The sequence below is a fragment of the Danio aesculapii genome, chromosome 5 (assembly GCF_903798145.1).
Source record: "Danio aesculapii chromosome 5, fDanAes4.1, whole genome shotgun sequence".
Classification (NCBI taxonomy): Eukaryota; Metazoa; Chordata; class Actinopteri; order Cypriniformes; family Danionidae; genus Danio; species Danio aesculapii.
Genome location: NC_079439.1, coordinates 32,093,244 through 32,117,900, shown reverse-complemented (window position 1 = coordinate 32,117,900; position 24,657 = coordinate 32,093,244). Strand labels below are relative to the sequence as shown.

General features: G+C 36.2%; 1 protein-coding gene across 1 annotated transcript in view; it reads left to right on the top strand.

Annotated features, from left to right (window-relative positions):
• spns2 (SPNS lysolipid transporter 2, sphingosine-1-phosphate) overlaps positions 1–24,657 on the top strand; it is a 114,738-nt gene that overhangs the window by 64,902 nt on the left and 25,179 nt on the right. The window contains exons 3-6 of the mRNA XM_056457937.1: positions 3,642–3,778; positions 11,941–12,092; positions 17,733–17,799; positions 24,440–24,582. Coding sequence (XP_056313912.1) covers positions 3,642–3,778; positions 11,941–12,092; positions 17,733–17,799; positions 24,440–24,582 — 499 coding nt within the window. The remainder of the gene's footprint in view (positions 1–3,641; positions 3,779–11,940; positions 12,093–17,732; positions 17,800–24,439; positions 24,583–24,657) is intronic.

Below are 24,657 nucleotides of genomic sequence, written 5' to 3'. Positions count from 1 at the left end.
ATTTCATTCAACCTCGTGGTCAAGCGCACGTTATATGCATTTTCAACATAGGTTTTATTCTTTCATAGTAGAACTACGGTACACTATTTAAGCATAAAACTATGATTACAACTGTTATTAGGACTAAACTTTTAAATATTATCTAAGACCTGAAAAGATTAAATAATGCTGAAATTAGCAAACCATATTCCATTAAAGCATTTTATTCATCTGTAATATGAAAAAAACTGTTTATCAAATAATACGGGGATTTTATTTTTTATTTTAGTCAGGAGTTCATATGAAGGTGCAAAGAGGACAACAAAACTGATATAAATAATATGTGATTTAGAGTACACATAGAGTAAAAATATTATGCGTATAGATTAATTGAATTACATAATATAAGTATACTTATATACTTATACTATACACCGTAAACAACTACCTGTAAAATTTACAGTAACTTACTGGCAATTATGGTTGACAGTAAGTTACTGTCAATGTATGAGTGTACCATAAATTAACAATTACAATTTACTGTAAAATTTACAGTAACTTACTGGCAAATTTGGTAGCCAGTAATACAGTCAATTGTCAAGTGCACAGTAAATTATTAAATTACAGTAACATACTGGCAGCCAAAATTGCCAGTAAGTTACAGTAAATTTTACAGTAATTTTTTAGTGTACATATATATATATGGAGTTAAGTCAGAATTATTAGCCCCCCTGATTATTTTTTTCAAAGAAAAAATATATCAAAGGGGGGCTAATAATTCTGACTTCAACTGTATATATTTATAAACATGCAATATTGATATTTATTTTACACATTATTAAAAATTCCAATAAATGCTGTTCTTTCGAACTTTTGTGAAGATTAATATTAAAAGTTTGTTAAGAAGCACAACTTTTCAGCATTCATCAAAATAATAATAAGAAGAATGGTGAAAAGTGAATAATTTTTCACAAAATAAATGTTTTACTGTATTTTGATTAAAAAAGTACACTGAATGAGCAATCGGTAACTCTTTCAAGAACAAAAACTTTTGCAAGGCTTTTATGTGAAAAAAGTTTTAAAGTTATCATATGCAATGTGTGGAAACCACAAGAGCAACTTAAAATAAATGACTTGTAAACAATTTCATCATAAATGTTTTTTGAAATGTTCTGATTCAGTGTCTTCAGTTTTGAAACCACCAGTTTCACCATCCTCTTGATCAATCATCCTCTTGATTAAATCAAACCTGACCCACTATATGCTAATATAAACCAATATAAACCTTTAAACCACCCAAACTCAGTTTACTCCCATTTGTTTTGTATTCGCTCCACTCATTCGTGTTTCTGGAATGGTTTTCAAAGGAAGCCTAATCACGACCACTAAGCGAGAGAACTCGGGGATGAAATAGCAGATCATTTAGCGTAGTGCTGCTGTAATTTGTACAGATTCGAGTGTGCTGAGAGAGCGCTGATTTCCCAGCAGGCTCGGCGTGGGCTCTGTGCCTGTTTCTAGAGTGGATATGCTCAAGTTAGGTCGAGCTTTGGCTTGAACAGGCAGCCAAGGATAATACAGGCCAATGTTTCCGGTGGCTTCGGCAAATTCATGCCTTCCGCAAAAAAATTGAGTTATTACATATCCAAACATGGCCGTTGATCATGGGTGGGAGACAACTAAAGCTTCAGCTCTGACTTTATAGCCTCAGACTTAATGTGTGAATGAGGTCTTGCAAACTCAATATATTTCAAAAGGAATTTAGATGCGTTTTTAAATATCATGGCATTGTATGTTCAGTAACTGGTGGGTTTTACAACCACCAGATTGCCTTTCTGTTAAAGCACAAGCGCTAACAACACTACCGCTTTTCTTTATTTAGATCCTCAAAACTGACAGCTCTGAAGTTTCCAGATGAACATTAGTACCTTGTGCCATCCATGCATACTGTAGCTCATTCCAAAAGCATTTCAGATGCCCACATAATTTGTCACGCAATCAGCTGAGCAATTAAGAGATCGTACACAATGACATGGTAGAGGCACTTTTACATGAAAAGAAAACTACGTCACGTCTAGTCATCTTTATTACCGTTTTGTACAATGTAGATACTGATCAAAGCTGCACCCCTTCAGACCCGAATTATGTTCCAAGTTTCTGAAAAATGTAAAAGTATGTTTTTTACAGTATTTGGGGCTCCTATAAATGAGGCCAACTTTTAATAATAAAAATTCAACACACTTTAAGTATATATATTTTTCTCCATTCAATGGACATCATGTCAGAAGTACTACCTGCATACCAACATAAAATACAGAAAAACATGCATGTTTGCTGGTATAATCTTGAAATTTATTTTCAAAATCCCAAACATTACCATTGTCACATTTTTACTTTAATTTTGAGGCTTTTGTTGTATAGATTGTATATATACATATTATAGAAATCATCATATTACGTTAAACAAATGGAATGAATATATACACAGTTGAAGTCAGAATTATTAGCCCCCCTTTGAATTTTTTTTATTTTTTAAATATTTCCCAAATGATGTTTAACAGAGCAAGGAAATTTTCACAGTATGTCTGATAATATTTTTTCTTCTAGAGAAAGTCTTATTTGTTTTATTTCGGCTAGAATAAAAGCAGTTTTTAATTTAAAAAAATCCATTTTAAGGTCAAAATTATTAGCCCCTTTAAGCTATTTTTTTTTCGATAGTCTACAGCAGAGTTTCCCAACCCTGTTCCTGAAGGCACACCAACAGTACACATTTTCATTCTCTCCCTAATCAAACACACCTGAAACAATTCATCAGAACATCAGAAGAGACTCCAAAACCTGAAGTTAATGGGTCAGATGAGGGAGACATCCAAACATGAACTGTTGGTGTGCCTCCAGGAACAGGGTTGGGATACACTGGTCTACCGAACAAACCATCATTATACAATAAATTGCCTAATTACCCTAACCTGCCTAGTTAACCTAATTAACCTAGTTAAGCCTTTAAATGTCACTTTAGGTTGTATAGAAGTGTCTTGAAATAATAAATCTAATAAAGTATTATTTATTGTCATCATGGCAAAGTTAAAATAAATCAGTTATTAGAAATGAGTTATTAAAACTATTATGTTTAGAAATGTGTTGAAAAAAATCTTCTCTCTGTTAAACAGAAATTGGGGAAAAAAATAAACAGGGGGGCTAATAATTATATATATATATATATATATATATATATATATATATATATATATATATATATATATATATATATATATATATATACACATCTTTGTGAGATATAATCGCAAATCTACAGTCACACTGCTTGGTAAAAGCAATCTTAAATTAAGAAGGTTTTTCTATGTTTATGTTTAATCAGGATGTTAGTTTTAACACGTAAGGGAATCATGGGTAGAAAGTAAATTGGGGAAATCAAAAGAAGGAATTGTAAAGCTTCCTCGTCATTTAGAAGAATAAGGATTCACAAGCAGACATGGACAGATATTGTATCAACTTTTCTAGTTTCCATCTGCACAAGTGGGCTTTTAGATTTTCCAAAAAAGAACTGAAAATGTTATTTTCACAATGACTGCACAGAAATGCTTCAAAGTATCAGAAAAAAATAATAAAGTTAAACATGTCCGCTTCTGTTTTCCTCTCTCCAGTCTTTATCTGCAGTTTCATGGTGGCCGCCCCCATTTTCGGTTACCTGGGGGATCGCTTCAACAGAAAGATCATCCTGAGCTGTGGAATATTCTTCTGGTCTGCTGTGACGCTGCTAAGCTCTTTCATTACCAAAGAAGTAAGCAACACATATTCCCTCCTCTACAAGCATCATTCTGAACTTTAAATGTGTGCTCTCGACCTCTTAAAGACATCATGTCATCCAAACAATGTTTTTAGGAGAAGCTTTTAAAATATGAATGTTGCTTGTTTGTGCTCAGAAGGGTTTGCGTTGGTTCTTGCAGTGCTCGTTTGGGTATTTTTAGAAACATCTCTAGAGCTCATTCAGTTTCTGGCTTATTTGAGAGCGCTTTGAAACGACACTCTAGTCATTCAACATAACAGCATAAAGAAATTCAGTCTACTTCATCATTTAGATGTCTCTCGCTCTTGCGCTCACTCTCACCCTTTGCTTTTTCCTTGTCCCGTTTGCTAAGATGAAATGATTAAATGACACGCTCACTTAGCATAACACTAGAATTGTCTCTGAAGACCTCTTGTTATAAACGCGACTGATGTTTGTGTTCTCTCTTCTATATCTTACTCTCTGTTTAATCTATGCCTCATTCACACACTGTGGCATTAGGAGAGCGCAGCTGTTAGACAGCCACTAAAACTAAGCATCCATAAAATTTTTTACCAAAATGATCGACAGAGAAAACTGATGTAAAAATGATCCAAAAAATACCATCTGATATACTGAGAGGGGGCAATATTCACCTTATTCTCCGCGTATAAGTGGGTGCAGCCATTTGAATAATTTTGGCTCGAGACTTCTGGTCTCATTCACTTCCATTCATTTTTAAACGTTAAAACAGCTTGTTTTGCTGCTTGGTGTTGCAAACTGATATTTTCTTATTATATTATACTACTTTGTCTGTATAGTCATGCAAACACTTGTTTGTAGAGTAAGTAGTTTGACAGTTTTCTGCCGTTTATTATTCTAGTTATTTCATAGGCAGCTAAATCAGAAGTTCTAAAACAATCACAAAAACGAGCGCACTTCCGCACTGAAGAATAATGTCAATAATGAATGCATTATTTTAAGCATTCCAAATATATATACAACATAAATTGTACTTAGTATGGAATATCAGATGACAGAGCTCTGAACAATCTTAATATCTCCAATGCCTAGACCGACATAATAGTAAACAATTACGTGGAAAAAAATTACAGGCTTATAAATAGGTCTGAGGTAATCAGATGTGTAGATTCGTCGAATGCAGGGAGTGAGCTCGTTACCGTAAAAACACCACCAAACATAATTCATGTCTATTTAAATATACAAGTTTATGTAATGGAATAACAACATGACAACTGCAACTAACCATTACAATTTTTCTAGCAAAATTTAGCTTTCAATAAAATGTGGTTATTTTATTGGCTTGTGTTTTTTTAGATACAAATAATTTAAGTTATTGATTTTAAAAACAATTGATTTGATTTAAAAACTATTTTTTGATTTTAAAACAATAAATAATAATATAAAATAATAATGTAACATAATATACAGTAATATAATATAATATATAATAATATAAAAATAACATAATATAACATAATATATAAAATAAAACAATATAATATAATATAAATAAGTATAATATAAATAAGTATAATATAATATAATATAATATAATATAATATAATATAATATAATATAATATAATATAATATAATATAATATAATATAATATAATATAATATAATATAATAAAAAAATTCGGTCCCGAATTTTTGGGGTTTTCGGTCCTCAAAAACCGTCTGTAGTGGTTACCACAGCAACTATACTGCACCTACAGTAGAGTACATAGATGTATGTTCTTGAGGTAAACAGAAATTCATACAAAGAAATTGAGACAACAGGCAAGTCAACCCAAGGACGGCAGACAAAATCACGAAATCATAATTGACAGTTATTGTCTAAAATCCCTCACAGAAAGTCTAAATCGCATTGTGTGTGTGGCCCAGTCTCCAGGGAGGTTATTGAGATAGACAGTGGCAGCTAATTAAAAGCCAATGTTAATGAGAGGAAGACGGCAAAATGACAGTGGAGGAATGTTCCTGGTGGCTACACTAACTGATCTCACTGAAATCTTCTGACATGTGTATGTGCTTGTGCAGTTTTGTTCTTATTAGCCTTTTTCCGCAGTCTTTATGTAAAAGACGCATGTATGTGTGTGTGTGGTCGGGATATGACGGATGAACTCCAGGGGGGGTATAAACGTATTAATCCCTCCGATCTGCAATGCTGAGTCGATACTGACAGGACGAGCCAGCCTGCATCAAAGTCACATGATCCGCACACACATGCACATATGCATACATGAGCCTGGAGACCCACAGCAGCGCATTGTTATATAACGCTCTCTACCAGATCATCTCGTATTTACACACAAGCTCATCATCACCATCACGTAATGTTACAATGTTACTGCAATGTTGCCGCAAGGTCTGGCTTACATTATTCATCACCATCATAAGGAGAGCACTGGGTTTCATAAGAACACACAGGCATGGATGATACAAAAAAACTATGAGATGCAGAAATCGTTTTATGGAATAAGAAATCTGAGTGTGGTTTTTGATGAAAATAATAGGCTGTCCATCATAGATTTGCTTTGCTTTAAGAAGGAATATCTTTGTATGGCTTAAACTGACCAACGGATCTATTCCTCATCCAAAATCCCTCCAAAATACAACGCACAGCTTCCTTTAATGAGATTTCTAAAGGCTTTGGGAAGAGATAGTCAATTCGAGTTGCTGCAACAAGATTGAAAAAGACTTTTTTTTTTTGCAAATAAAAATCATGATCCGAATCCAAAGCGGAAATTGAAAGCTAGACTTCAAGATGTCTGTTTCCCATGCAAAATTCCCTTGACCATATTTACCTTCATTGCTTTGCTTCTGTCAGATGACAAGAAAACAAAACGTCAGGGGGTGTCGACTCGGCAGTGGTGGTTTATTAGTTAGATATGCACATATTCATGCAGAATATATTTGAAATCTCATGTTTATGTAAATGGTTGAGGGATGAGGGAAATCAGATGTGCACAGACAGTCCTGCAGTAGTGCAGAGCCATGAATTGGTTGAGGTCTGAAGCAGAGACAACGAGACGAATGCTTTGACTTTGTCGTTCAACCTTGGGCTTTCAGAAATCTCAAAATAAATACTGAATTGTGAGTGTAAAAAAAAAAAGAAATCAAGTTCTTATGAAGTCAGTAATATCCAAACACATCCAATTACATTTATATCCAGTTTGAAGAACCAGAATATACACTGTGAATATCGTAATTAAACAATTTAAAGAGATAAATACCAGTTTCTATGCAAATTAGGCTAATTTAATGAGCTAAAGTAAACGTAAATGATTTATTTTTGCTTTTGTATTGCACATTGACAACATAAACGCATATTAGGTCATTTAAAAACATTTTTATAACACAACACTACAATAAAAAACAATATAATGTAATTAATGGCTATGTAAAAATAAATAAAAAAATAAATGTGATAATAAAAACACAATATGTCTTACTGAAAATAGTCAAATCATTCATTCATTTGTTGATTTTCTATTCGGCAGATGCCCTTCCAGCCACAACCCAACACTGGCAAACACTCATACACTCTTGCATTCACACACATACACTACAGCCAATTCAGCTTATTCAATTCCCCTAGTGCATGTCTTTGGACTGTAGGGGAAACCGGAGCACCCGGAGGAAACCCACACGAACACGGGGAGAACATGCAAACTCCACACAGAAACACCAGTTGACCCAGCCGGGGCTCGAATCAGCAATCTTTTTGCTGTGAGGCGATCGTGCTACCCCCTGCGCCACTGTAACGCCTAGTCAAATCATAAAGCTTCAAAATTTTTCTCACCTCAACTAACCTCTCTCCAGAAGTGTGTATATACATGATTTTTTCATGTATGAGCTAATGTTGAGGTGAAAGAAGGGAGGGTTGTGTAATAAACAAACAATCCCTGGTCCACTCTCTCTTATTCGCTCACAGCCCTTCTGTCAAGAAACAAGCAGCACACAGCTTTTGTCATTTTTAAGCGGAGTCACGAAAAGCAGGAAAGCAGTTGAGAAAGAGAGAGGGAGGGATGGATGGAGAAATCCTCTCAGTGCCAGAGGAGAACCCAGCCTGCTGCAGTCTCTCGCTGCTGATTCCTGTCACGTACACTAAAGAAATTCCCCTGCTGAGAATTATATAACATCCAACAACAAGTAAAGTTGTTTTTTCGCTTGGCTGTATGTATGTTGTGGGGCCGCTGTCACACCAAAGACCGTCAGGTGGAAAAGAATTAAAGATGATAAGCAGGGAGTAAGAGAGTAAGGGAATCGGAAGTGACCGTTGGATGTCCAGAGGACTTGTAGTTAGTCATTAATTTATCTGCCATGTTGATGCAAAGAGAATCATAAATTAGAATAATATAAGTAAAACATGTATACATTTGCATTTAATTTTTGTTGCATAAATGCTTCAAATCTTCATTATCACATTTCATTTTCTGGTAAATCAATTATTCTAATAAGCATTAATTAAATTATTTAACTTCATTGAGCTACTAATAGCAATATTAACTAATAGTACATTAACTAATAGTACAGACTGACATTTGAAAAAACTTGAATTTGAAGTAAATTTCTTTTGATCAAAAAATCCAAACTTAAGCATAAAACAATAAATAAATAAATAATACAAAAAGTTTACTTCTATGCAGATCCTTTTAAGTTTTTATCTATATGTTTATAGTGTATTTTATGTAAGCATATTAATGACTATATTTACACTATTAAAAAATAAATAAATAAATAAATAATATTAAAAACAAATGCCAACCCCAATTTTGCATTATTTCTATGTGGATCCTTATAGTTACACTATGTAAAAAAATACATAAATAAATGGACGGACGGACGGACAGACAGACAGATAGATAGATAGATAGATAGATGGATAGATAGATGGATGGATGGAGGGATGGATGGAGGGATGGATGGATGGATGGATGGATGGATGGATGGATGGATGGATGGATGGATGGATGGATGGATGGATGGATGGATGGATGGATGGATGGATGGATGGATGGATGGATGGATTGGACTGGACTGGATGGATGGATAGGATAGATAGATAGATAGATAGATAGATAGATAGATAGATAGATAGATGGATAGATGGATAGATAGATGAATAGAGGGATAGATAGATAGATGGATGGATGGATGGATGGATAAAAACAAATGCAAACCTCAATTGTGTTTTACTTCTATGCAGCTCCTTATATTTACACTATTTTAAAAATAAAATCAATAAATAAAATCAATAAAAATAAATAAATAAATAATAATTAAAAACAAATGCCTACCCCAATTTTGTTTTACTTCTATGCAGATCCTTTTGTGTGTGTGTATGTATATATGTATACATGTTGTGCATTTTATTTAAGTAAGCATATAAACGACTATATTTAGACTATAGACAGCATATAGCTATCACTAGGTGCAAATACACACATACACACATCTCATTAGCATTTACAGGAAGCTTGTTAGTACACAAAAATATGTCATAACAGCATCTGGCAGGTCAGGTGCCTTTGTAAGTCCCCTCAGGAGATGGAAGCGTGCTTTGACACATCAGTGTGTGTGTGTGTGTGTGTGTTTGTGTGTGTGTGCACTGTCTATGAGTATCATGTCATAGTTGGATGGCCTGGTGTCTCTAGAGAACATCCATATTTTTGCTCTTTACATTTTCCTCACTCCATCATTGTTGGGTGTGTCCAGAGACTCCCCACGGCTGGCAGTAATAAAAATGAGATATTATGAAAGAGAGGTAAAAGAAAGAGGTCAAACCCTAAAGAGAAATGGATTGTGGGCAGAAGCAAAAGAGGAATCTATATCTAGCCTCCTCAGCTGGACGACTGCCAGGGTGACCCAAATACTCAACATCAGTATGGATGTCCATTACACACCCACGGCTAAACGTCTTCACACGAACGACTATATATACAGCGAGTCTAGGCCATTTCAGGGAAGGGTGGTTTCTTAGTCTGGCTTCCTTCCTCTGTGATAGGGGTCAGAGGACAACAGCCACATGTTCCCACTCTTTCAAAATGCAGGACACTTGCTGCTCCTCTGCCACATGCTCAGTTTCGAACTTCTTAGCGGTCTCAATATCAACAGATTTATGAAAAGATCAGTCTGACAGTTGGCATCTATAAAACTTTGGTCAAATTACATGATTTTTAATGTCAGTTATCACAGTCATTGTATCAGATTGTGCAATTTTGTGTAGATAAAATTTGACGTGTCATAGGAAACAAATATTGCTTCTTGATCAATCAAATTTATTTATTGCTATAAAATATAAGCTATAAGCTGTATGTGACATACACGATGTGCATTCTGTCATCAAGAAGCTGCATAAATAATAAATGTCTCTGTTATTTTCTGACTTGTTACCGTGCGTTCACATGGGACTTCAGTGTCAACGCTTAACCGAGGGCGTATCTGAAGTTGGGGTTGATGTGATCGTCATAGCAGCGTCCGCCAATGAAATTAGTCCGCAATCGGCTACTGTCTGAGCTGGGGTATTTGCATGAAGTGGTCTGATTGGCTGACGCTTCCATTGGCGCTTGAAAAGTTCCTCTGCAGCGAGAAAGCCACTGAAGCGGCTCCAACGGATGCACTATGCAGTTCAAAGTGAATGGGAAGCATAGATGCTGACACCGCGTGTGAATGGGGCGTTAGTTTACATGCTAATTCAATACTCGGTCAAAAGACTGCAGAGGTACCTCAGCTATCAATTGCCAACCAGGGTGCATTTGGGGGGATTGACCCCCCTAATTAACACTTGCTCCCCCATGAAGGGCGTCAAAACAAGGTGTATGAGGGGAGGGGGGGGGGGGGGCAAGCTGATCTGTATTTCAAATAATAATGATAATGATTAAAATAACAGATAATATAACTAAACATGACGACGCAGTGGCGCAGTAGGTAGTGCTGCCGCCTCACAGCAAGAAGGTCACTGGTTCGAGCCTTGGCTGGGTCAGTTGGCATTTCTGTGTGGAGTTTGCATGTTCTCCCTGTGCTCCGGTTTCCCCCACAGTCCAAAGACATGCAGTACAGGTGAATTAGGAAGGCTAAATTGTCCATAGTGTATGAGTGTGAATGAGTGTGTATGGATGTTTCCCAGAGATGGGTTGCGGCTGAAAGAGCATCCACTGTGTAAAACAGCTGGATAGGTTGGTGGTTCATTCTGCTGTGGCAACCCCGGATTAATAAAGGGACTAAGCCAAAAAGAAAATTAATGAATCAATCAATAAATAAAAATTTGACCACCCCTATAATGGTCATAATGGTCACCCCATAACAGTCTGAAACCAGCAGATCTAGAGCACCAATAGACATCGTAAATTTTCACAAGACACTTTTAGGTAAATTGGTATTGGTATCAACATATGGCCTAAAATTCAGTAAAATTAGATGCACAGTTTGTGTAGTTTGACCTCCAGTAACCTCTGAAATAACTAATCAGAGGATACTGCAGGTCTGGCACTAAATATCCCTCAAAACACTGAACACCTAAATACTTTTTATTAATAAATTAGACCCCTTGATCATCAATGTATATTTCGCACACTGTTGCCAAAATTTATCTTTTTATTCTGTCAGGGTTATTCCGTGATTGCCAAAACTCCACAAAAAGTGTGGAAGCAGTACAGTCCTCTCTTTCATCTTATCATTTTAAAAGCTGTGTAGGAAAGAGATTATGTGCTCCTATTGGTCAGTGTCACCCATGTGAAAGAACTCGTCATATAAAATGGAGGAAATAATTAAACATAATAGACTTTCTGCAATGACATAGTAAATCTAGACACGACATTGGTTGTCATGCACTATGACACACTGCATAAAAAGAAATAATTGAATCTTGTGTCCTGATGCCCGTTTGTAATTTTAGACTCCCCATGATACTTTACGTCAAGTAAATCATGTTGAAATCAGGTAAAATCAGGTAATCTCAACAAAGTTTTAGGCGACTTACATAGCAGAAATAAAGAGGCTTCACAATGGAAATGATTATCTATAGAAGGTAAATGTCAAGGATTGAGAGACGTGTTGACTTTTTTGTTGACTTTTCACAAGATATGAATAACTGAAAAATCCTTTTCTGAAAACTTTCTGATCATACAACAACATACTTTTCTTTTGCAGTATTACTGGTTGTTAGTGCTATCCAGATGCTTAGTGGGTATTGGAGAATCAAGCTACTCATCCATCTCTCCAACTATCATCGGAGACCTGTTCACCAACAACAAAAGGACTGTGATGCTTTCTATCTTCTACCTGGCCATCCCACTGGGAAGGTGAGTCCCAATAATGATGAGCAATACCAATTTGCTGTCTATTCAAACCTTTACATTCGAAGCCAAAACACAGACTCAGACTACAGGAGTTTTGTTTCTTTGCTTTGTTCAAACACTTCGTATATGTTTTCCTAAAAATGCTATAAAGACAGTTGGTTTGTTGTTGCTAAACTTCCACAAGTAGCAAATGATTTTCTCAGTCCAATGAATAAGTACACAAGCAGTCGTATATGTAGCTTACTTAATCATAATTGGCTTACTTAATCAAAATCATTCTGATTTTACATTGATTTAAGAGCCATGATGTGTTTGTGAGCAGATTGAGGCCCCATTTAAACTAGTACGTTTTAGTTTTAAAATGTTTTATAATGAAAACTATCCGCGTCCACACTAGCCACACTAGCCTCCACACACCGACTATGGCATGCGCTGCATCATACACCCAAATGACTGTTCATCAATGATCTACAGCTGGATCCAATCTCGCTATATTTGTTAAACGTGATATTTAATTCATCTTGTTGTCTCTTTCTAACGACATATTCCCAGACTTTGGTCTTTTGAATGTATTACTTGTTCTCAGGTAACGTTTTGGCTGAGCTCAAAGATAAGTTAATAATTAATGTAACCACGTACATTCTGTATATCGACTGATTGCTTGCCTTTATTTCCTATATTTTATAAACTTACTGTATGTTATACTTTTATAATGGCCATTATTTATTATTAAAACTGATATTCAGTGAAAGAGAGGTATTTTTCATATTTTCAATGAAAATGAAAGGAGGCAGTTATGTTATAGGCTCCATTTTGTTATAAATATGCATACAGTGAAGATGACGGTCATATAAATATGTAGCTACACAACGCGTCAACATTATTGGTGTCTGTTAAGGTAATATCAAAATGAAAATAGGCAGTTCCTTATATCAAGTTTTCATTTTATTGTTAAGAAAGTGAAACAACGTAGCCAGGATGATGCTAATGAGGTTATAAAGTATACGTTTCCCTTTGAAGATTTACCCGACGTGTCCTCGGGAGTTTATTTTTCATATCAAACTTGTGAAGTCTGAACTTACAAGAAGAGGATGCAAGACTGAACTGTGTGGAGGCTACTTAATATTGAGGAAAAAGCCCCAATCAGACGAATGTCTGCAGCCCGGCTTGCGTTTTCAGATGTCTCCGTTTTCCCCCATCCACACTGAGACGGAGCAGCAGCGTTTCAGAATGAAAATGGCCTCTTCAGCGTTTCCAACACGCTCCATTTTCGGCGCTCAAAAACTCCAACGTAGTGTGGACGCATGGTGTAACCGTAGCAAAACTTATGCGTTTTAAACAGAAAACATAGTGTAAACGGGGCCTGAGAGGTTAATAATTTGATCTATTACCTCACATTACCAGATTATCTGGGTTGAACACCAGAACTGACTGATGCTGTGGACAAGATCTTATCTTATCTATGTTGGAAGGGCTAAACTTTTGGATGAACTAACACCCTTATTTTAACCATCAATAATGAGAACCGTAATATACATTAAAGCATTTGAAGTCAGGTTAGGTGAACTGCAACTGAAGGGAACTGCTTCTGACAGCCAGACAATCTCAGATATCATCTGAACTCAGTAAAGGTCAGTTGTGAAGAATTGAGCTCAGCGACCGTGTGCGCTTTGGGTGGTCACCGCCTCAAACGGTCGTAATAGACAATGATATTCTAAATCTGCCATTGCTGTAAAAGACTTAACGCTTACCTATTTCGGTCACTTAACACAGGCTGTGGCATTTTATGTTGCTTACTGAGGTGGAAAATGCCTGGAGAGAAAAAGGGGTGGAAAAGCAGAGGAAGGGTGATAAAAAATGTATGCATGTATGTATGTGCGATTTGTTCTGCATTGCATTCTCATACAGCATGTTGGAATTTAATTGATAATCAGATGGGGAAGATTGAAAAGATTGTGTAGAGTAGAAAAACTAAGTTAAAACTAACACCAAGTGGCTAAACTAGGCGAACAAAATATCTGAACGCAACAGCTGTCGCAATTAGACCTGTTCTTAGAGCTAGTAATAGTATCGATGAGAGATTGAGTGCAGTTAGCGGAAAGAACAAGATGGAAAAATAGCCGGCCCAGGAGAGTTGTGGTATTTGTGGACTAACTGGGTTTGGTCCTAACAAAACGATCGACAGTACAAACAATGAAAGGTGAAAGACCGGAGTGCTGCAGTATGCCGCCTCACTTCCTGTCTATGTGCTGTGTTTATCAGGTTGTTGCTGTTTCCAGGAAGTGACTTCAGCCATTGGAGAAAGGTTTTGCAGGAAATTTGAGTCCTCTTATGGGCATGGAAAAACACTTTAGTTGCTAATAAACATGGAGAAACAGTGTATTAATGATCATTTTTCTTACATAAGCTTAGACAAATGGCAGTGCCAGAGAATGATTGTACCAAGTACCAAGCGGTAGTATTCCTGTAATTAGTGTAGGAATAATTAAGGGGTTCTTGACATTGAATGAGGTCCAGTGGACACAGTGGGCTCATGTTGAGAGCCATATGTACTTGCTGATAAGGTCCTATTGTTTGATGGGTCGGGTCAGGTTGGGCCATCAGTCGGATATGCCAGGGGCAGTAAAATGTAAACAACGTGGTTTACCTGCTGAGCGACAGCCTGGCGCGACTGTCTGGGAACACAGGAAGTGTGTGTGAGGTTAAATGCTGGGAGGGACACTCCAAATTTAAACAGAATGATTAAAACACTGCAGTTTTGCCAGGGCCTGTCTTGCAATAAATAATGAATGACTGCAAAATACAACAGTCTGCTGTAACAAACCTCTATATGTACTGTATATGCAGTATTCCAGTTTAGTATTAACAATCAGTAAAGTGGAGGAATGTAAGGAATGTAAGTGGAGGAAATCAATTTTAATCAACGTTTATTCATAATAAACTACAAAAGACTAATTCAGTTAGTATTTCCTGTTTTCGTGGCTTGCACACCTTCACATAAGAACCAGAGAAAACAATCCTTAAAATAGCAAGAATAAACTTTTCTTTTCACTTCCTGTTGTTCATTCCAAATCAGTGTGAGAGAGGTTGGTAACAGGTGTACAAACATGAGAATGATAAACACAGAGAGAGTGAGAATGAGGATAATAATGAATCAGCGAATATACAGGAGTACTGTGGTACTGAAATGGAGAACTGATGGAAATAAAAAATTGAGTCCCCCAATCAACGTTTCTCATCCAGACTATGACCAGGGAGAGAAAACAGTTCATACAATGTCCGATGACAGGCGTAACTCAGTCAAATAACATCCAGCGGTATTCCCAAACCAGATAATCAGTAAACAGAGAGCAGTGCCTCATCCACACCAAGATCATAACAGCGCAATTATGAACTTTATCAGACTGTAAACAGGATGCAGAGCTGAGAGAGTTTCGTCTGCGTCTGAAAACGATGTGACTCACAGATTCCTCAGATACCAACAGGGTTGAAATGATCCCACCTTGAGTGTTCGCCTTTCCCCTTTTCATATATCACTCTCTGTCAGGCAGCCCTACCTTAGAAGGACTTAGCGAAAAAAGTTCATGAGACACACGCACTCTGCAGCCGCATCCTACAACCTCAGACAGGGACTCTCAGAAGTAGGTCATCTGTGCCTTTGATGTTAGAATTTCACCACAGTTCCCAAATCCATCCAAAAACCCAAGAAGCACTTCCCAGACATCTCTCTTTCCCTTTCCCTCGGAGCTGATCTGTCATTGTAAGCCCCTGAGTAATGCTAAGTGGTTGACTCTCTTACATAGCCAGAGGTGATGTTCTGTGTAAAGCCATTATCAGCGGCATTAGTATGCAAGCTCAGTTCAGTCAGCCTACCCAGCGCATGAAAGTTTTAGGTTTGCATGACACAGCTTTGGGTAGGGAAGACAGCTGGGAAAAGAAGATAGACTGATTGAATGAGACAGGCACTTGGCAAAACAGTTTAAACCAGCAAAAGCTGGTGAGGCTTATCTAGTCAGTAGTTTTGTCAAGGAGTTTTGGGCAATTGACCTTCAAGGTAATTTGATTGACAGGATATCTGGCCAATCATAACTCAATATACTGTGTCTCTCTGCCGCTTTGTCTGAAAGGTATCGTAGTAGAGTAAAGGCTGGTGTATACTATAAGCGTTGGTTGATTGGCATGACCCATGCCATCTGCGTAGCCATGCATTTATACTTCAGCATGCTGTTTGAGTTGCTCTGAAACGCTAGCTGGCTGTAGGTTATGTTATGTTCCCCTGTAGTTTCTTCAATGGTGTTTTGTTTTTTCTGAATGATACCTTAATGTACAAGTAGCTAAAACCCACTCATTCAGATGCAGGAATTGGTGGACTTGCAACAACGTTAATCATAAGGTAAACACAAAACAAAAGTTTCCACCAGGAGCTCCTTCACAGGCCTTTACACTTGTAAACACTCGCTCCAACGGGTCCTTGAGGCTCTCATCCCTGCCCACACTCCTCAATGCTACCAAGCCGAGCAATCGCTGAGCTTTCGCTACGTGTCATTGCGACGTGTTGTTACATTTTTTGAGATGTGCGCGTCAGTGTCGGCACCAGCCACAGCGAGGGCTATGCGACTGGGCAAAGGTTGTGGCGGACCATATGTGTGCTCTTGACTCAGAAGTATAAGTCAGACTTAACATTGGCGATTAACATGAAATATTTTGAAAATGTGCTTGTATGGGATTTGTCACACAGACAGACCTTTCCCTAAAAGGCTGGGCAATATACAATTTCCCCCTTTCCCAAAACTTGAGAAATGTATGAAATGGATACCTTTACCTGTCAATCAGTGGTGCTGTAACTACTGCTGAACAGATGACTCAAAATGCAAGGTCTTGAGACTGAACTAATCTTTACAGCGTGACTGTTTTCAATCATTCATTTAGTTTCCTTTGGCTTAGTTCCTTATTTATCAGGTCACCACAGCAGAATGAACCGCCAACTATTCCAGCACGTGTATAACGCAGAAGATGTCCTTTCAATCACAACCCAGTACTGGGAAACACCCATACACTCATACTCTACAGCCAATTTAGTTAATCAAAATCACCTATAGCGCATGTCTTTGGACTGTGGGGGAAACCGGAGCACCCGGAAGAAACCTATGTGAACATGGGAAGAACATGCAAACTCCACACAGAAATGCTAACTGGCCCAGCCGGGACTCGAACCAGCGACCTTCCTGCTGTAAGGGGACAGTGCTAACCACTGAGCCACCGTGCCACCCTTGACTGTTTTCAAGGTGCAATTAAAATGGTCAAGTATCATAACATTCAGATGATGAAACTAAATACATGTACCCACAGTGCATTTCTTTCCTGCCAGTGACATCACTGCTTGCAGCTATGTTTTTTAGCTTTTTTTTCATGTTATTGCAGGTTTATTCTGTTCTTTTGTCAATTTGCATTTTTCAAACAAAAAAAAACTACCTTAAGTCTCTAAAGTAAACATTAAACTATAAAAAAGACACATTGAACACTGAATCATTCCTGGCCTACACCGGCTTACACTAGCTAAAACCATCTGGAGTTTAGATGTTTATGCTTCGAATATGATATGCTTGCTTGTGTATATTAACATGTTTTGCTCTCTCTCCGCAGCGGTCTGGGCTACATCCTGGGATCCATTGCTAAAGATGCTGGAGGGCATTGGTACTGGGCACTGAGGGTAAGAGCTACCGAAATGTCTCTGTGTGTTACATCAATATTTTAGAGGAAGCATGAATAGCCTCCACAAATACACACCATTTCCTTACGCCCTAGTCAAAAATATCCCTAAAACCCATGGCAGACAGGTGAATCCCAAAATACCTTCGGCCTGTCTCTTGAAAAAGCAACAGAACATTCCTGCCCCCTTCAAGCCACTGCAACGGGCACTGACAATCCGTCGAGCTTAAGTGCATTAATTTAGCATTACCTCCAGCTCTCTTGGGTCCCGCTTACACACGCTATCTGTGAGTAATGCAGTAACAAGGTCCCCACAGTTCTCACTGTGGTCTTTGTATTACCGAGACCCAGGAGAAGAGGGGGCTCACTTACACAGACCCTTTTGTTGTAGGCTATTCCTCAGTAGCCTTGAGGGTTTGCAGCACTAACCAAACGAGCCAAACTGAGCACTTTAAAATGTGGCTAAAATTAGTCATTTTTGAAATGATTGAGTGAGAGGAAGGGATGTGGCGTTTTTGGGCAACGAAAGAGAGAGCTAAAACAACTGGAGAAAGTGCGAGGCCTCTTTAGATTCCTATCTTTCGTCCTTCATTTGAGCTGTTTTAAAACCAGATGCTTCACTTGTTCAGTTTAAACTTTAACAGGTGAAACTTAACAGGTGGGCTTCATTACTCCATTATGAAAAGGCTGTTTACAACTGGTCACTTCATGCCTTTTACTCTGATCAGATAGCTGTCTGATTTGTGAAAACGGTTACATTTACATTTGGTCACATAAATGAGTCACATAAATGGATATTTGGTCACATAAATGGATATTAATCCGATCTTCAAGTTTCGCATTATAGACCATTTTGAGGGATGTAAATGAAAACAAGGGTCTTAACGTATTTCCTGTTTTACATTTTAATTTCCATAGTTTCCGTGAATCCAAAAAGAGCCACATATTGATAAATAATGATAGCTGTTTTGATTGAATTGCCTCGTGTTACAGTTATGAAATAGTTTGATAACCAGGAAATATTCACGGGCCAATGACATAACCACATTGAAATGGTCTATATGCAAATTTACTAGGTTACCTCGAATAAAGTGTCAGATTCGACACATTTTATTATTTTTGCTACAGAAATGTTAGCTATATATCTTTTTCAGCAAACAAATTATTTCATACTGTATGTAGACTTTTGATAGATTTCAGTCACATGACCTGTGCGGAGGCCTAGTTGCGGCTTGTTCAAACTACTTATTTATAATGAGCTGAATCAACACAATTCTTGAGGGTTTTTGTGGGATATCTTAATTGTTTTACGTTCAATTAACTAAAATTTGTAAAACTAATTAAGTTAACTTGAACTAATTAAGTTAATATGAAGAAATAGTTTGGAACCGTGCATTTTTTACAGTGAATCGGTCGCTAAACTGGGGTCTCCATAGAGGTAGTCAGTGTTGGGCAGTAGCATCACTACTTGTAGCGTCACTGCATCACTACTAGTTTAACTACAATTCTCAGTAGCGTGATGGTAGCGTTGCTACTTTCTAAATCCAATAGCTTTTCAGTAGCGAAGCTATTTTTTTAGTCAAGTAGCGCATTAGCATCAACACAAGCTACATTTACCAATCGCGTATCAATAAGTGACGGCACCGACATTTACAGAGCTGTGAGGCCGGTGTCTAGCCGATGAAAGTAAATCCATATGATATCGAGAATGATGATTTCTGCTTCAACCTCTTTTACGGTGGTCAACAACAAACTTTTAGGTGCGTTACTGCCACCTCTCGCTCTGGTCGGTGACGTTGCCAACCAATTAGGCTAACACCAAAAATTTGCTTGATGGAAAGATGACTGAGGGAGAGGAGTTATTTCTGAAGCAGTATTCCTCATGACTATACCTTGAGAAGACATGTTAAGATGTAGTAAAGGCTAAAGTATACTATGGTAATTACTATTAGTTCATGATATTTTCTAATGATATTACACTATGTAGTGTAATTCATTAATGAAGAGTTTTGTAAATATACAATATAAATTACTATGGTATTTTAAATGTGTAACACCTGTATTTAATGGATTTTTTGCTTTTATTGTTATATACTATAATTTGTTTCTGTTTGGTACAGCATATTATTTGCAGTAAATAATTGAACTGAACAATTATGCCTCATATGCTTCATTGACCGTTTTATTGATTACTAAGATATGATTGACTTGATATGATTGAAGTTGCTTCAATTTAAAAATGAAAATTGCAAAAATAGCTTTGATGTAGCTAAGCTACTTTTGCCAAGTAGCTTTTAGCTTAACTTGCTACATTTCCCAGAGGGTGACTTTTAGTGTAGTTAAGCTACATTTTAAGTAAAGTAGCTAATAGCATAGCTCACTACATTTTTCAAGTAGCTTGCCCAACACTGGAGGTGGTTTGAGCGATCGGATTTATACCAATCTTAAATGCATTTCAGAAGCCATTTACACTTGTCTTTTTCAGGATCGAAAAGCCATCCAATCAGAAAAAAAACATGAAGAATCCGCCAAGTGTTATAATAAACTTGAACAACATTGTGTGGCTCTCTCTTAAAACTCTTAGGCCTAAAAGGAAACTTTAAGAGGAGTGTTAAACTCTCTCAAGCTTATAAGAACTCCCTCTCTCCATGACAGTTATTTGACCCTCAGGAATACAATTGGCTTTATTGGGAGCAAGTTAGTTGGACTGCTTTTGCAAACAGTAGCAAAGCGCCATTGCTTGAGCTCTTGGATGCTGTAAAACATTCCTTGAGAAGACAAAGCTCATGGTTTGGGGGACTATTAATCATCGCCAGCACTTTAAACCAGTATAAAAACAACATACAGATAAAAAGGGACACAGTATCGTCCATATCCTGCCCTGAGAGGGGAAAAAACACTCCATGCCACTTTCCGCTTGTTTTGCAGGCCCTAAAGAACTTGATCGCCTTCCGTTCTTAAAGAGGGAGTGTGTTTTTTGGGGATTGAAGGATTATATTATAATTATTGAGAGCCATATCAATCTTCTTAGGGTCATAGAGTGGAAATGCCAGCAGAAATAGCACCTTGATCTCTCTTTCTTTTGATTACACTTGTGTCCCACGAAAGAAGCTACTAGTTTGAGATTATCAGGAAAGGGCAGCGTCAGAGAAAATAAGGCAGAATGTGAGGCAGAGTCAAAGTTCAAGATGACTGATCAACGCAGGCTTTGATATGAAACTGGACCAGAGAGGAAGGGAGGGATCCCCTTTGGTGACAGTCAGAAAATAGGGCCACTGCAAAGACCTCCTTTACGGCTGCTGGGTTTTCTAGTTATGGAGGGATAACAAGGCTAAATCCAGGCTTTAGTGAGACACTGCAGCTCTGTATCAAAGCACCATGGTGCACAAGGAGACACTGTCAGTCCACAGAATCACAGGACAGTGCATAAAAACAGCAGCATGTCAGCAGTGCCACTTTATACTCTCATCTAGTTCATACAGATTTATGGTACTGAAAACAGCAAATAATGAATGTAAAAATACAATATTACTACCACTACTTAAAATAATAATAATAAAATAATAAAAATACTACTACTACGACTACTACTACTACTACTAATAATAATAATAATAATAAAATAATAAAAATACTACTACTACGACTACTACTACTAATAATAAAATAATAAAAATATTACTACTACGACTACTACTAATAATAATGCTAATAAAATAACAATAATAATAAAAATAAATAAATAAATAAAAAACAAATAATAATAATAATAATAATAATGCTAATAATAATAATGCTAATAATATTATTTATAATAATAATAATAAAATAATAATATTATTTATAATAATAATAATAATAATAATAATAATAATAATAAAATAATAATAATAATAATAATAATAATAATAATAATAAATAATAATATTAATAATATATTAATAATAATAATAATAATAATAATAATAATAACAATAATAATAATTATTATTATTATTATTATTATTATTATTATTAACATTATTATTTTTAATATTATAAATAGTAGTAGTAGTAGTAGTATTAAATAATATATTATTTTCCAGTAATATAACTGTATACTCTATGTGTACAAAATAACACATACTGCACATGAAATCGTAAAAGTCTTTAATTATTAATGATTAATTATCCAATATATTCTCATACATCATATCTGTATATTTATGATGCATTTTCTAAATCAAAAACAGTAAATTAATAATAAAATAAGTTAAAACAGTAATATTGTCATATATTTCTACCCTAAACAAGTTACAATTAGTACAAAATTCAGCAGCTAGGATTCTGAATAGGACCAGTGCAAGAGAGCACAAAACCCCTTTTTTAAAAACTTCACTGGCTTCCTGTTTGTTATCGAACTGATTTTAAAATCCTCATACTTGTGTACAAGGCCTTGAATGGTCTAGCACAGTATTTATCTGAGCTTTTAATCCCATACACTCCTAGACATGCTTTACGTTCGTCTAATGCTGGTCTTGCTCAGTCATCGTGGCTAAAATCTATGAGAGCCCAGGAATTCTCTTCATTAGCACCTACTGTAAATTGTGGAACTCTTTACCCTCTGATATTCACAATGCAGAATCTCTGAGTATTTTTATTCTTTCTTATTTTTATTATTTATGTGTTATTAATTATTTTTAATCATTACATTTTGTTTGCATGCACAATTATATATTTTACTTCCCATCACAACAATTCTTGTATTAAAATGTATCATATTTACAGTATATTCATTGTATATTCATTGTTTTTGTAATACAATGCTGTCTTTTAATCCAAGCAGTCAGATATATGAATTGTACCTTTAATTTTACCTGCTCAAAGAAAACACTCTTTTTGAATGCATCAAACAAATCTCAAGTACATGCACAGAACAACATGAGCACTTAAAGCAAATAAACAAAAGCAAATATCAGAAATGGAGTTTACTTTCATTTTCTCCATAGCAGTGAAATAGGGGGATTCAGTGTCAGTGAATGACTGTCCAGCAAACATATGCAGTGAATTGTGCAAAGATTGTCTTAAAACAGCATTATTTTAAAGATTTTGTAACAATGTAAAAAAAAAAAAGATGCAAAACTAACAAATTTAACATTATGAATAATAATGTATGTATTTTAAAAGGCTAGTTTATCCTCCAACAAAAGAAAATTGATGTTGATTTACCCTAAGGATATCCAATATGTAAGTGACTTTTTCCCCGCAGTGATTTTAGCTAAAACTATAATCCTTGGTGATTCATAAAACATAAATCAGAGCCAACCTGCACATTAAGAGTCAATAAAACATATTCACCTTTACATGAGTCATTGTAAGACTTTTTGTTGTATAAAAGTCATATAAGACAGAATTTACACCAACGTTTAATTTTTTTATGCAGTGCAGATGTGCTAGATCTTTTCATGCACACATATACACACACCCATAAGACTCACAGTTGTGTGCAGAGCTTTGCATTAATGTGCTATAAAAGATCTCCAGGAGGATTGCATCTGACAGACAGAATTGCTTTGGCTTTCACAAGCGACGGAGGCGCTTATGCTGCTTCCATGTGGGCGAGCAAACCAACTAGCACACACGCACACACGCACACACACACACACACTGCTGAGCTGTAGCCATCAGGAAGGATGATAAAAGAGATAATAGCTCATGGCCTGGTGGACTGCAGCTGCTCCCACACAAGGGAGAAAAGTGAGAAAGAAAAGCAGAGGATGAAGAAAAGAAACATCACCTAATGGAGTCCACTTCACACTGCAGTCCAGTACACCCCCAACACTACACACCCTAATGCAAATACAAATAAAACGCCTCTGTAACACACAAAACCATAAGCTAATCACTAAATTATGGACTCGACAAATAACTCGCTAGACCAAACAGGATGCAAGACGGGTTCTTATTGTTCAGCCCAGAGGATTTTGTTTATAGCAAACGGCACAGGCTCACAGTAACACAAGCAAAAATGTTTAGTCTAGTTTCAGTACTAAAGCTGGAAGAATTCTCCGGTTAAATCTGAGTAAAATAAAACTTTGGTAAGATAATAAAGATGTTATTTTATTTGATTTGATTTTACTTGATTTAATTTTATTTGTCTGTTTTATTTATTTATTTAAATTGAATTGAATCAAATTATTTGTAATATAACAATATATTTACACGTTTTTTAAATAAAAAAATACCAATGGTGTAGAAAAGTAACATAAGATGTACAGTAATCAATGTTTACAAAGTCTTCAATGTCTTCAAATGTTTTCAAATGTCATTTAAAAAGTCTCAAGCAAAAGTGTTGCATGCAAAAGTGTTGCAAACAATTTATTTGTGTTGAATTTAAACAAACAATTTAAATTTAATAATGTTCAACTTAATTTGTTTGTTTAAATTCAGCCCAAATAAATTGTTTACAACCACTTAACGTAAAAAAATTGAGTAAATCCAAGGAATCATCTTTGAATAATTTTTTTTCAGTGCATGTTACGTCTTAAGTAGAGATCTTACTGGACATCCAAATATAAATACATGAGACAATTGTTATTATTTCGCAAGACTAAACTCTGTCTTAAATATGTCTTATTTTTCTCTTTCTTCCCCGCCTCAAGGTTTCTCCTATGTTGGGTCTGACTGCTGGGACGCTCATCCTCATCTTTGTCTCAGAACCTAAGAGAGGAAGCGCTGACCAACCTGGTGGAAGATTAAAGACACGCACTTCCTGGGTCTGTGACATGAAAGCTCTCGCCAAAAAGTATGCTACATGTTTTCTTTTTTTCTATACACATCACTCAAGAATGCAATAAACCTAATATATTCAGGACTGGAG